General features: G+C 37.4%; 1 protein-coding gene across 1 annotated transcript; it reads right to left on the reverse strand.

Moving 5' to 3' along the window:
- Nucleotides 1–2,398: 2,398 nt before the first annotated feature.
- On the reverse strand, nucleotides 2,399–11,596 carry LOC142341371 (kelch-like protein 26). Its single transcript, XM_075392299.1, has 3 exons — nucleotides 11,187–11,596; nucleotides 9,241–10,665; nucleotides 2,399–2,987 (listed from the first exon to the last, which is right to left on the reverse strand). Exons 1-3 carry the CDS (start codon nucleotides 11,484–11,486, stop codon nucleotides 2,655–2,657), a joined length of 2,058 nt encoding a protein of 685 aa, XP_075248414.1. The 5' UTR covers nucleotides 11,487–11,596; the 3' UTR covers nucleotides 2,399–2,654.
- Nucleotides 11,597–12,855: the final 1,259 nt, after the last annotated feature.

A 12,855-nucleotide genomic window follows, 5' to 3' on the forward strand; every position in this document is an offset into this window, starting at 1 on the left:
AAGTCACACAAGGAAAGAAATTACAAAATCGTGTTTTTCGAAATTTGGCAAAGATGTTTCCAATAAAATAAATACACTGACACTCAAAAAATAGCTATGAATGACCATCCTGATATTGAAAAATAGGTTTTTGTTTTCTTTTCACTTGACTCAGAATTGCTTTCCGGTAGTGTTTTTTTCATTTGCCTCAGAATTGTTTTGCGGTCGACTTTAGAACCCTAAATTTGATTTAAACAGCTCATGTAAATGGATGCGCATGTTCTTTCTTTAAAATAGCACGATCGTTTTTCTTTTCTTATTTTGAGAAGATAGATGTTAATCATAACATAGGCGCACTTTTTTTTCAATTGAACCTTCCATCGCCATGAAGAATTTTCCAAACAGATTTCGCCAAATTCGGATTTTTTCTGGTCTATCGAAGTTCTTTGTTTGTTTTCGGATCTTTTTGGTTTTATGTTCAGTCCTTAAATAATACAACCAATATGAGTAAAAGCATTGTGATCTCAGTTGCTACAAGATGAACAAAAATTTAAGTATTTGTGCTATTTTTTTCGTTAATTTCAAGTTAGCATAGTTCCATTGTCTTACTTTAAGCCACATAGCTTGTACTTTCTTAGGGCGTTTAGTGTGATCAACATCTGAGAGATTATTTTCAAACCATCAAAGCCATAAGATTTGAAACTAATTATTTAGATCTATTGTTTCTTCAAAATTGTTCTAAAACTTTATTAACATAGCTGGCAGATTGCCAGAAAATAGCCGCAAAAGATTCGTAGATCGGCAGTCTAAAAAAACAGTAAAAAAGACAGACCAAAAAAATTCGTCTTTTCATTGAAGGCTGATCTGTTATATTTGGATCAAAAATCTGTATAAGTTATTGCTGCCTCTATTAGCTGATCTCAATTAACATTCATTTAGAGTGACACACACCTACTTGACCTTATCTCTTTGAATTGAAGTAAATAAAAGTCAATTTCAAAGTCAGGAAGTCATTTCTGAGAGTGAGGTAAGTCAAGTGTGACCAAAAATTTAATCACGCGCATGAACAAAAAAACTCGCTCCACTAAGAGCGAAAAATGACGTCACACATGCAATTCAGTTGAAATTGCATGAACGAATGAACAAAAAGTGGCTGTGACGTCATATGGTCGTAACAAAAATCATGACGACAAAATAAAAAAACATAGCAGGACAAGTCCTGACGTACAAGTCAAAGAATTTTCATTAACTAAACAGAAAAACGACCTAGAAAGGACTATGAGTGAATTGAGAAAACCATTTTAAAAAATCAGATAAAAAAATAAGAAAAAAACAGAAAATCAATGACAAAATGCCGCATGTGAACAAAAAAACCACTAGCGTGAAATTAAAAAAATTTAATTCAAACAAAAAAATTAGACCTAGAATGAGCTGTGAATGGATTGGGAAAACCATTTAGAAAAAATCCGATCCAAAAAATCGAAAAAAACAGTAAAAATCAGAGTGAAATTGCCGCATGTGAACAAAAAACCACTACCGAGAAACCGAATTTTTGTTCAAACACCGTTTTCTCACTCTACTTTAAAATTAGAGCGAAAAAAATTCACGCCGCAAAACCACTCGCTTTTTCGCTCCATTTCCTGTTTCGGCGTGACCAAAATCACTACTCCAATTTGACTTCAAAAATCATGAAAATGTGTGAACAGATCTTAAAAAAAAAGACAGCGCCCCAATACAATTCAAATTCTTTGAATTGTAAAAAAACCAATAGAAGGCCAATAATAGCCCCAGCTATCGCTGTGCGGCTATTAAAAAATCACGTGTTGCATTCAGATCAGCCTGAGAGATTTACTTGTTTCGGGAGTTTGTTCAACCGAAATGTTCCAGCATGTTAACTCGTTAAAAAAACTCCATGTTTCATTTAAACTAACCTTTCCGCTTTTTCAACCTCCCCTCAATGTTCTTTTCCAAAATCTTTGGTCTCCCGACAGCTCCGAGGCACTGTTCATAGAAAATGTTACTCTGATCCAGTTTCTAACCTTCCTGGCAAGTTAGTCTGGAACAACGTCCAAAAACTGTTGCACAGACCTATACAAATCTTTTGCAGAACGCTTCAGTAGAACTTGAGCAGTATTAATAAACAGATCTTTTAATATACTTTTTTTTGACTTGGCATGCTAACTGCAAAACTGTATTTTTTACGAATAACATGTCTCTAATACATTCACTCTGGTGTGTGCATACTTGTAAATCGCCATTCTCAGTTCATATGATCACGCTCCAATTTTACAATTTTTTTAAATCTAACTGTTCTTAATGTAAATGTCGGCGAGTTTAAAGTAATTACCTTCACAAAAGAAACCCCCACATAGTGCCTTTATTACTTTGAGACCTTTAAACTTTATTTAACATGAGAGAATAACTGAAAAATTTGAGGTCAATTTTAAAACTGATATTTATTTAGAAATTAACTTCCTCTAGGAAACGGTTTATTCGAATGTTGAATTGAACCAACATAAAACTGCCCAACAGTCAGTAAAAGTACAGGAAGTCAACTGTTCCACATTGTCCCCCCCCCCCCTCCCCAGAGCGCACAGGCTTCAGAGTGATGTTTCACACAGGCTTCTGGCCGTAAAAAATTTTGTTCACGGATGGGGAGGAGGGGGATAAATTTCTCAGCTCGAGTTAATCAAAGGTTGTAGTAGAGTAGCGGCAGCATAACTTCTGGAAGCACAGTTGTTATTACACAGAGAGAGGGGATTCCACTGGTTAGTCAAGGGATCGTACACCTCTGCAAAACATTCCCCAGTTGCACCTCCAATTGAGGAGGTGATACTACTACCACCAAGGTTGCTTCCTCCTGCGTTCTTTATTTGTTGCTGCGAACTCTGCTGTTGTTGACAGGCCAAGTGAGCCCTGCCTCCCATAACATAAACAAGTCCATCGACCACCACTGCACATGCACCCGCTCTGCCCAAGCTCATATCGCTCACTTTAGTCCACGTATCCTATCAATTCATTCAACTGCTTCCTCACAACAAAAAACTTATCTAGACCTTCAGAACTTGAATTATCATGTTGAAACCAACCGGTTGGCGTTGGAAAATAGCTTTCGAACAACTGGTGAGGGGGCGGGGGTATTCTAGTATGATTCAGTCGGCGAAGGGGGGTTGGGGTAGATTAAAAGGGCGAAGTATTTAGGGAGAATAAGCTTTCATAGACGACCAACAAAGTATAAAAAGAACAAATGAAACAATTTTGTTGCCGCATCATTTCGCTTTAAAACGCTGCTTATCATTTCGCTTATAAACGCTGCTGAAAATTCTGATTCACAGAAAACAATTTAAATCGTGCAAAAATCAAAATTGAACGACCGAAGTCAAAAACAGTCCAGCAAAAAATTTGCAAAAAATGCTGATACCGTTCAAGAGCAATTAATAGAGAGAAAGTTATCAAGCAATGTGTAAATTATTCTAAACTGTAGAGCATCCACAATCTCACTTAAAAACTAAATAATAAGCTAATAATTTTCCAGTATTTCTAAATATTCGCGATATATCGGAGCAAAATAAAAAAACATCAAGATAGTGTCATTAAATTCATTTGAAAATCAATCAAATCGGTGAGATGGAAAAGAATTCATAAAAATAGCTGGATATATTCAAAAAAATCACTGAAAATGGGTGTAAATTTAGACACATCCTAACTTAATTTTAAAACGTTCATGTACGCCACAAACAATCATTAGCTTTCCAAAAAAATTTTGAAATTAAGCTTTTTTATATCTTTTAACCTCGGAAAGGGTAAACAATCTGTGAACAGTGAACACATCAGATCCCGTAGATATGCAGCAATTGCTGATCATTATTGATCATCAGTAAAAATTGTATATCTTTTCATCACTAAAATTGGTATTTCTTTACATCACTAAAAACCAGCAGGGCCGCAAAACCATCACAAGAAAATAATTTGAAGGAATAGAAGGTTTTAAAGAACTCAAGATTTCTGGTTCTCACCAACTGGTGATCGAACCCTTTGGCCTCGTTTAACAGCCAATGGATCTTAACACTTACACAACCGCGGCGTATTGCATTTATCTATTGTCCATTCTAGATCAGCAACATTCTGGACAATGGCATCTGTGACTCGCTTGTTTTTGCTATGCTGCATGCCTAATAAGCGCAAAAAAACTGCTGATTAGCAGCTTGAACCTCGCGGTAAATCGCGTCTCAAAACGCATGCATTAGGTTAGGCTACATGATTAAGGACCTTTATATCATGTTAAGATAGGAGCACTGTTAACAATTGGGCCCAAGTGCGACTGATATTTAATATAATAAAAGATTAGCAAACACAACTAAAACTGCTCAAAACTGATAATGGTAATAGAACCACAAAATCAGCAGCTATAATAAAATTCAACCTTTGTGTAACCAAAAGAAAATGCGGAGGAGTGACGCAGCTGTTCGATTTCTCCAATTCAAACTGTCTGTAGCTCTTCGATATATGCTGTTTTGACCTCTAGTTTCTTGGGGAACTAAAAGCTCATTTTTGGGAAATCGTTATGTTCAGTGTACAGAAATGTGGCAGTAACAAAGAAAAAGAAACAAAGAAAAAGCGAGAGACAGAGAGAAAGGAAACAAAGAATGTGAGAGAGAGACATAAGGGAGAAAGAAAACGAAAAGGAGAGAAGAGAGAGAGAGAAAGAGAAGAACGAAAGCGAGAGAAGGAAAAAAGATAGAAGAGAAAGACAAAGAGAGAAAAAGAAAGAGATAGAGAGAGGGTTAGAAAAAGAAAGTAAAGTGTTAGGAATGATTGCTTAAAAACTCGTTCGAGCAACATTATAAACGGGAAAAAATTCATCGGCTTTTACGAAAAAAAAACCCATTAAAAAAGTGAAATTCTGAAACCACAGAAAACCAAAAGACAGGAAAGAAATGCTGCAACGAGAAAACAATTGCCATTTTAATCCCCCCAAACATACACACACAAGGGAACATGAACCGATTTACGTCGCAAGAATTGCTCTCAAACGCCAGGCAGCATGATGTATATTAGGAAATTTCATGGCTACAAAAAAGTGTACTCGACACGATTACAAAACCACGACCTTGCTATGTTATTAGAAGTCCTACATTTTACCAAATGCTCTATAACCACTACTAAACCCGGTTTTTCACAATCGCTTTTATGTTATCAATAAAGATATTTCAGGTTGAGAGCAAATGAGATCAAACAAAAATCATTCAACAGCACGTAGTACGCAGGACCGTAAATCCTCCCTCTGAGCCAGCATACTTTCAAGCCCTCATAGCCTCGTGGTAACAGCACCTGACCAACAGTCTTTTGCCCCGGGTGCGGTTCTCACCCATCTAATTTGAGCCTTTTATGTCATTAAACTCTCTCTATGTTCGCGTAACCATGCTTCCCAATACGGCTATTAACAATGCGCTCCGAAAGACCCCTTAATCATACAACAATTTTGTCCCATTTTAGAGCTCAAGCGTTTAATAAACCGAAACGTCACAAGAAATTCTCTCGAACGCCAGGCAACATGGTGTAGATTAGAAATTTTCATGGCTAAAAAACGGAAGGTATCCTACATTTGTTTGAAATCATGACCCTCTCATTAGCGGTCCTCCAACTTATCACTTGCGCTATAATCACTACTAACCACCGTTTCTCACAAGCACTTTTTTGTTACCAATAAACATATTTCAGACTGAGAGCAACTGACATCCAGCATAAAAGCGTGAAAACTTACTTGAAAGCGGATACTGTTCTCGAAAGGCGCAGAATATATTAAGCTAAATTCTGCAAAATAGCAAACACACGTTTACAATAAAGGCTTCAAACTTTGTTTGAGAGCAATTCAAAAACACGTAATACGCAGGACACTAAATACTCCCTCTGGGACAGTCTTTTCTCCTGAGTTCGGTTCTCACCCATCTACTTTGAGCCTTTTAGTTCACTGACCTCTCCCGATATGCTCGCTTAGTCATGCTGCTCAATGCGGCTCTAAAACATGCTTTCCTAAAGGCTCCATAAACATGCAAAAATTTGTCGCTGAAACATGTTGCCTTATGATTTCATACATTGAAAAGTATAGATAGATTGAATTTTAAAAATTGTAATTTAAAATTTTCTTAGTAATAATGGTTAAAATTTGATGGTAAAATGAAAAAATGCGGTCAAGTTGAACTAGACCTGAACCATTTTTTCCTTTTTCACTAGTCTATGGCTCGATAAAAAACATTTTGTGTTGCGGCTGCTCAAGAATCTCAGCGGAACCGATATAGCACATCCTGGTTCTCGAGTTTTACGCCGGCCTGGTTCTTCACAGGGTCCGATTGACTAACAATCTCGCAGAAATAATTAGTCGCTCTATTTAAAGGACTGTAACTTTAAATTCGTTGATTGAAGTTAAGAAAATCCTTAGTGACAATCGGTGTTCAATCTCGTGCTGAAGTTTGTAAGGCTTCAGCCAGTGTTAGTTATGTTGCTAACTTCTCGTCAAGTAAGCTCAACTAACTTAAACTTTAACACTCTCAAGATCTTAAGATCCAACAAAACTTAGCAAAAAGACTCAAGTTGTTAAAGAATCAAATTTTAGTCAATCTGAGAGCCAACTGCTCTGCATAAGTTTATAATGGTTCTAAATACAATTCCGTTTCACTATTCAAACATTTCGGTTAAAGTAAATAATCAAATATTTATCATTCATGACATCATCGCTACTGGTTTCTGATTGGTTAATCAAGAAAGTGATTTAGGTCATTGTTTACATTGTAAATGTAAAATTACTGCAATATTTACTTTTGTTGACTTGCGCGCGTATAGTTATTACGTGGCTCTAAATGCCTCGAGACTACGGTATTTGACCTTAAATGATCATCTAAAGTATCATAAAAGAAACAAGTTAAGAAATTAAACAATAAATAACAAAATATCGAAAAATGCCAATTTTGCACCATATAAGTGCTAATAACCACACTTCTGGATCTGCTGCAATAACGTCCGTTGGGTCCATGAGTAGCTTAGAGGTAACCCTAACCATGTGCCATAACCTCGGGTTGCTCAGGTTTTCCCTTCCAAAAATCGGGGGTGTACAAAATTTCGGTCCCAAATTGTAAAAATTTTCAGTTTTGACCATTTTTGAGTTTTGGCAAATTCTAAGTTTTTTTCAGTTTCAAACGTTTTCGTGCTGTCTGATGGCTTTTGTAGGGGATTTGAAGTGGCGCCAACATTTTGACTATGCTATCTCAAGGATTCGGTTACATGACAATATACCCGATGGCATTCTATCCAATGCCATTATACCAAATACGCCAATATACCTAATGCCAAAATACCCAATGCCAATATACCCAATTATAATAATAACATTAATCACTTTGATGCTAACTTTGATTAAGAATGCTCATTTTATGTTCAAAGGCGAATTGGTAAAGCCTAATTGTGCTTATAAAGAACCAAGTGAGACGAAATGACGTCAACTTTTAGAACGCTTGCACAGAAAAAATTAAAAGAACACACAGTTTAGACAATTGAATAACGCTTTTAAATCAAACCGACTTTTATGTCAAACAGCTTTTTAGATCATACCGCCTTTTACTTCCAACCACCTTTTAGATTAAATTTGTTTAAACGTATCACATAAAAGATAACTCAAAATATCACTGTAAACATCAAAAAACATTCAAAGCGAAATTGGCGCAGCGGTTAAAGCACGCAACAAAAAACACGGAAGTGGTGCGGTTTGAATTTCGGTGATAAAAAAATCTCGAAAAATTTGAAAATGACTTAATAAAACGGTCGGAAACGAAAAATTGGGAAGAAGTCGGGGAAAACCTGCCAATACCAGCTATGGGCGGTGTTGGCAGTGGGTGGGGCGTAGAAACTAGAAAACTATCCCACATATAAAATCTACTGTCAGATTATCAGCTCTCTAGTTTTTGAGTAATGCTTTTTTACAAAAAATTTATTCAATAGCACCACAAAACGCACATATAACAAGTATAAAAGATCAGGATTGTGTATAGTAAGCAAGTGAACGTAAAAATGAGACATCATCAGTTTTGAAATTTTATGCAATGTTTGACGTTTTCATTCAATAATCTATTTCTTTCGGCTCTTGTTTTTTCCGCTTAAAGCATTGAAAATGTTGAATTTTTGGTTAGCAACATCGAGCGATATATGGCCGTAACTTATAGGAGTTCCATTTTGAGCATTTTCAATGCGCAGTAGTCTCTGTTTCTAACTTCTTTTGAAAATCATGTCCATCAGGGATTTAAGTTAATCGGTTCTGCTGGGACTTACCCCAAGTAATTTTGCTCACGTTTAGCGTCTATTTATGGCCAAGTTTAAAGAGTAGAAAGACGCGTCAAGTTACTTCGAACAATTCAATTTCTGTGATAATTTTGCGTCTTGTTAACTTAAATTGCATCTAATTAATTAATTTGTACTTAATGGTAGACTTGTACCTTAATTGTGGGATTGTACGTTAATTTCATGATTATAACTATTAAGTTATAAATAGGGTAGTTTGGCATTGGGTATTTTGGCATTGGGTATTTAGGCACATTGGGTATTTAGGCACATTGGGTATTTAGGCACATTGGGTATTATGGTATTGGGTAGATTGTCCTGATACTAAGGATTCCTTTCCTTATTCTTAGGCCACCAATTAATTCGGATTATTCGCTACTGAGATCAGCAAATAGCTTTTCCTACAATGGGGTTTTTGGATATTTATTTGAAAACAACGAATTGTAAAAGCGGCAAAATTTGACTTGTATTGTTTCTGATCCACTACCCTATGTTTTGGCGATAAAATGGTTCTCCTAGTTTTGGAAATAACGAAAAAAGACATGTCAGTAAAAGCATCGCTACACTTAGCGCCGCAGCCCTTAACAATGTCACCAATTCAAGCCGGGCTCAGATTCCTTCTCCCCTTCCCCCATTACTAGATGTACTCTGGTAAATACAGAGTGGAGGGGGGATTTTGACCGCGGTGGGAACCTAATATTTCGAACCTAATTAACTTTGGGAATCTTCCTTTTTGAAAAAATAACTTTCGGCTAGAAGGGATGAAGTGCCCTTTATAAATCTTTATACATGCGTTATCCCCATGTTGTACTCCCATCACCCCAAGAAAATACATCTCTCATTTAGGTATATTTATGGCGAAAGCGGGCTATTAGTTCTATTAACACTAAGTTGGGGGCTAAAATGGGGAAGATTACGTTTATACTTTCTCACCTCAATAATCGAATATCTTTCGACCGAATTCAAAACTCCGTCTGTGCAATTTCGACCACCAATAGCATACAAACAGTCTCGAACAGCCACCAAACAGTGCTGACTTCTTTTACTGTGCATAGACGCTCTAGATGACATCTTCTTTGTTTTGAAGCAAAATACACGAAGGGCATCCGAGTTCCCGTTGTTTACTACTCCGCCACTCACAAATAATTCCTGCCCCACAACAACTGATGCGAATGAAAATATGGAAACATCTAAGGAGGAGTACAGTGTCCATCCCGGGTTGTTAGCAGACTTGGGATTAAAACACTCGATGCTATCCAAAGGCCCACTGGGCGAATACCCACCAATGACGTACAAACTACGCCCATATTGCACTGCATTGAACCACTTGCGGGGTTTCAGAAGCGAATAAGAAGTCGCCTTGAACTTATCTTCCGCAAGATCTAAAATTTCAACAGAGTTCAAAATTTCCTCAGGTGATCGTTGCCCTCCGATCAGGTACGTGAACCTATTGTCAAACTGGACGAGAGCATGGCCACTTCTGGATGTTGCCAGTCTATTGCACTGCGACCATGAATGCGTGAAGAGGTCATACTGCTCAATCCAGTCTACAATACAATTTCTGTACGAAGACACCCCACCTGTGATTAATATTCTAGGACGGTAACTCTTTCTAGGAATATGCTGCATAGATACCAATTCCGGGAATTTTGGGTTCTCTTTTGCCCCCACCGTACAACTCGAATCCAGCGCCCCGTTCACATTCGCGATAGGCGATTTGTCGCTTCTGAAAACTTGACAGACCTCGAAACGCTCTTTCAGGTAAGCAACATCCTTGCATTTATCTAGCTCAAACAGAAAATCAGAGCTGCTAATGTATGAAAATCGAATTGAAGAAAGCATTCTATCGGCGAATGACTTTCTGCTTGTGATATCATGCATAATCCACTTGACCACAGCCCGCATTGCCAATTTTTCATCCGCAATTTTGAGCGAATCATCGCTTAGTAACTGGCAAAGCAGAACCGGACTCAACTCCAGAAAAGTTTTACTCGTTAAAACTTCAGCAAACCTGTTGAGCAGAAGCTGTTTACAAGTACAGACTAACGAAAAGTAGTTGTGATTGAGTGCCATTTGGTAAACTTGGACGCATTGAGCGATTGTGACGTTTTCGCACAAGAACATAAGACATTTCTGGACAATGTCTGATAAGTTGAGAACCCTTGCATTATGCAAGACATCCAAAACTGTTTCTTGTTTACAGTGGAACCTGGCCGTGTAGAGAAAGTGAAGCAAGCTCTCAAAGCCATTACTCCTCACTCCTTGGAGTTCAACATCGCATATGATTTTCTTCTTCGGTTGAACTTCATCTACACCATTGCTCTCCTCTTTTTCCTCTTTGACCTGTTTCCTTTTCCCCCGTGATCAAATGGTTTGTGTTTATAAGCCTGTGTGAACAATATAGGTGTTTTTGCATTTTTAATTATTTGTATAGCTTAACGCGAGTCGGGACTATTCATTGAAATTCTTTACAAAATTATAAAGGTGTGAAATCATAAAAAAAAAGTTATAATTGATCATAATCAATCTTCACAAACAGGTACATCATCGATAATTGAGAGATTTAAAGACTTTTTCTGAATCTAGCATCAATTTCGTTGAATCTAGCTTAATTCTCCTTTATGAGGTCTTCCTGGGTTACCACTTGATGAAATGTACCTCTCTTTGGTAATCCCTCTTGGCAATTTTTATCGGATTAATTTTTCGATTGACTGTTGCTGTTTAATTTCAATTCAATTAAATTCAATTCAATCTTTGGGAAACCTGAAAGGTCTATCTTACAATGACATGATCCCCTTTTTGATCAAGTGGTAATTTTAATTAAATTTTGAGGGTTTCCTATCATACTCAATACAAAAATGAAGTGTTTAATCTCAGGGAAAAGAAACAGCACTTTCTTCTACAATATTCCCATTCGTTTCAGCTCCATCGCCATTAACATCACCATTATCATCAGCTACACCATTCTCCGTTTTTTCAGCAGTGGCCGATGCACTGGGTGAACGATTTTCGTTCTGATTTGGCGGAATCACTTCATCAACGAACATCTTGCTAAAGTACTCGGCAGTTGCGGCAAGCACAAACTTGTGAGCTGGAAAAGAACTCTTCTCCACAATCAAATTCACGTCACACAAAAAGTTCTTTCGTCTGTGCTCATTCAGCTTTTCTCGTAAATCCATTCTAACTTGACTGAAAATATGGATTAATGCTGGTCGCGACCCTTCTTCGTTGTAATCGAACAAAATCGCTACTTAGAAGAAGACATACATCGAAAACGTTTAACAAATCTAACACTAAACAAAGCGCTTTGATCCTGAACCAATTTTGACCAGCCTTTAAATGTTCAAAGATCTGCAAATCCAAACTGCAGGATAAACTCATCAAAAAATCATCAAAAATCTTTCTACATCTTGCAAATATTTCCGATAATCTTTGTAGATTCTTACAAAAGATATCGGATTTCTAGCATCTGTTTGCATTATTTACAGTTTAAAGTCTCTGAAAAGGGAAAACTTTGAAATCCAAGATCAATTGTAGAGCATTCATAATTTTCTAAAAGACACAAAACGTCTGTGCTCCATCCTACCGACAAATTATCGAAGAACACCCAATTTAATTAAGAAAAACGACATTCATGGCCTTCTTAGACATTCATTCCCCGCTGTTTGTACAGCTCCTTTGCACAAAGTGGCAAACTCACAATAGACATGATAATGAAAAGGACAGTAGGCATCACGAACCACCAACTGGCATTTCTTACGTATTCTTTTGCAGTTTTTGTCAACTTTATAAATAGCAGAGATTGTTATCGTATCGGGTCTAGGAAATAAACCCTCCATTTAACTTTAGATAGGAAATAAACCCCCACGGAAAAAAACTCCCATTTTAAAATTGAATTTCGATCGTAATAATTTGTAATAGGTTCATACCAAGTCCCACGGGCCGCTGAGGCCTGGCCAAACGCGCAGCTCTTTAGTAGTAAAGTGGGGTTTTGTTTCCTATCGAAGTGGGCTTTTCCGCAACCGTATTGTATCAGCGCCGATTGGGGTGGTATGTGGGGTGATGGGCGGGCGGGGGGGGGGGGGGGTAACTGAAGGCGGTTCAGCTTTAAAGATTAAGAAACGCCCTCCACACAATAAAATTGTCTCCCCAAAATGGGTCATCATAAACCCACTAGCGTAGGAAAAATCGCTCTCGAATGACACGAGGGGCAACTTCATTCAGGGACTGTAGTCTTGATGAATTCTTCTTTGAGTGCAAAAACATCCGACCCTTGAGATTTCCTGCATTTACAATCGCATTACAAAGTCACTTGAGAAGTCAGATAAAGTTCTAGAACAAAAGCAGAAAAAGGATCAAGCCAAAATTCCGCATAGAAAAAACCACATCTACAAAAATTGCTTCAAATTTCGTTCGAGTGCAATGAATCACGCATAGCCCAAAAAGCTCAGCATATCGAACTTTAATGTATGTGACAGTTGGTTTCCGCTATCTAAAATTCTGTTTCACAACAGAGCTCATTTTGGCACCGATTTTTCCAAGAGCATG

This window comes from Convolutriloba macropyga, chromosome 6, assembly GCF_964194025.1.
Source record: "Convolutriloba macropyga chromosome 6, txConMacr16.3, whole genome shotgun sequence".
NCBI classification, from domain to species: Eukaryota; Metazoa; Xenacoelomorpha; order Acoela; family Convolutidae; genus Convolutriloba; species Convolutriloba macropyga.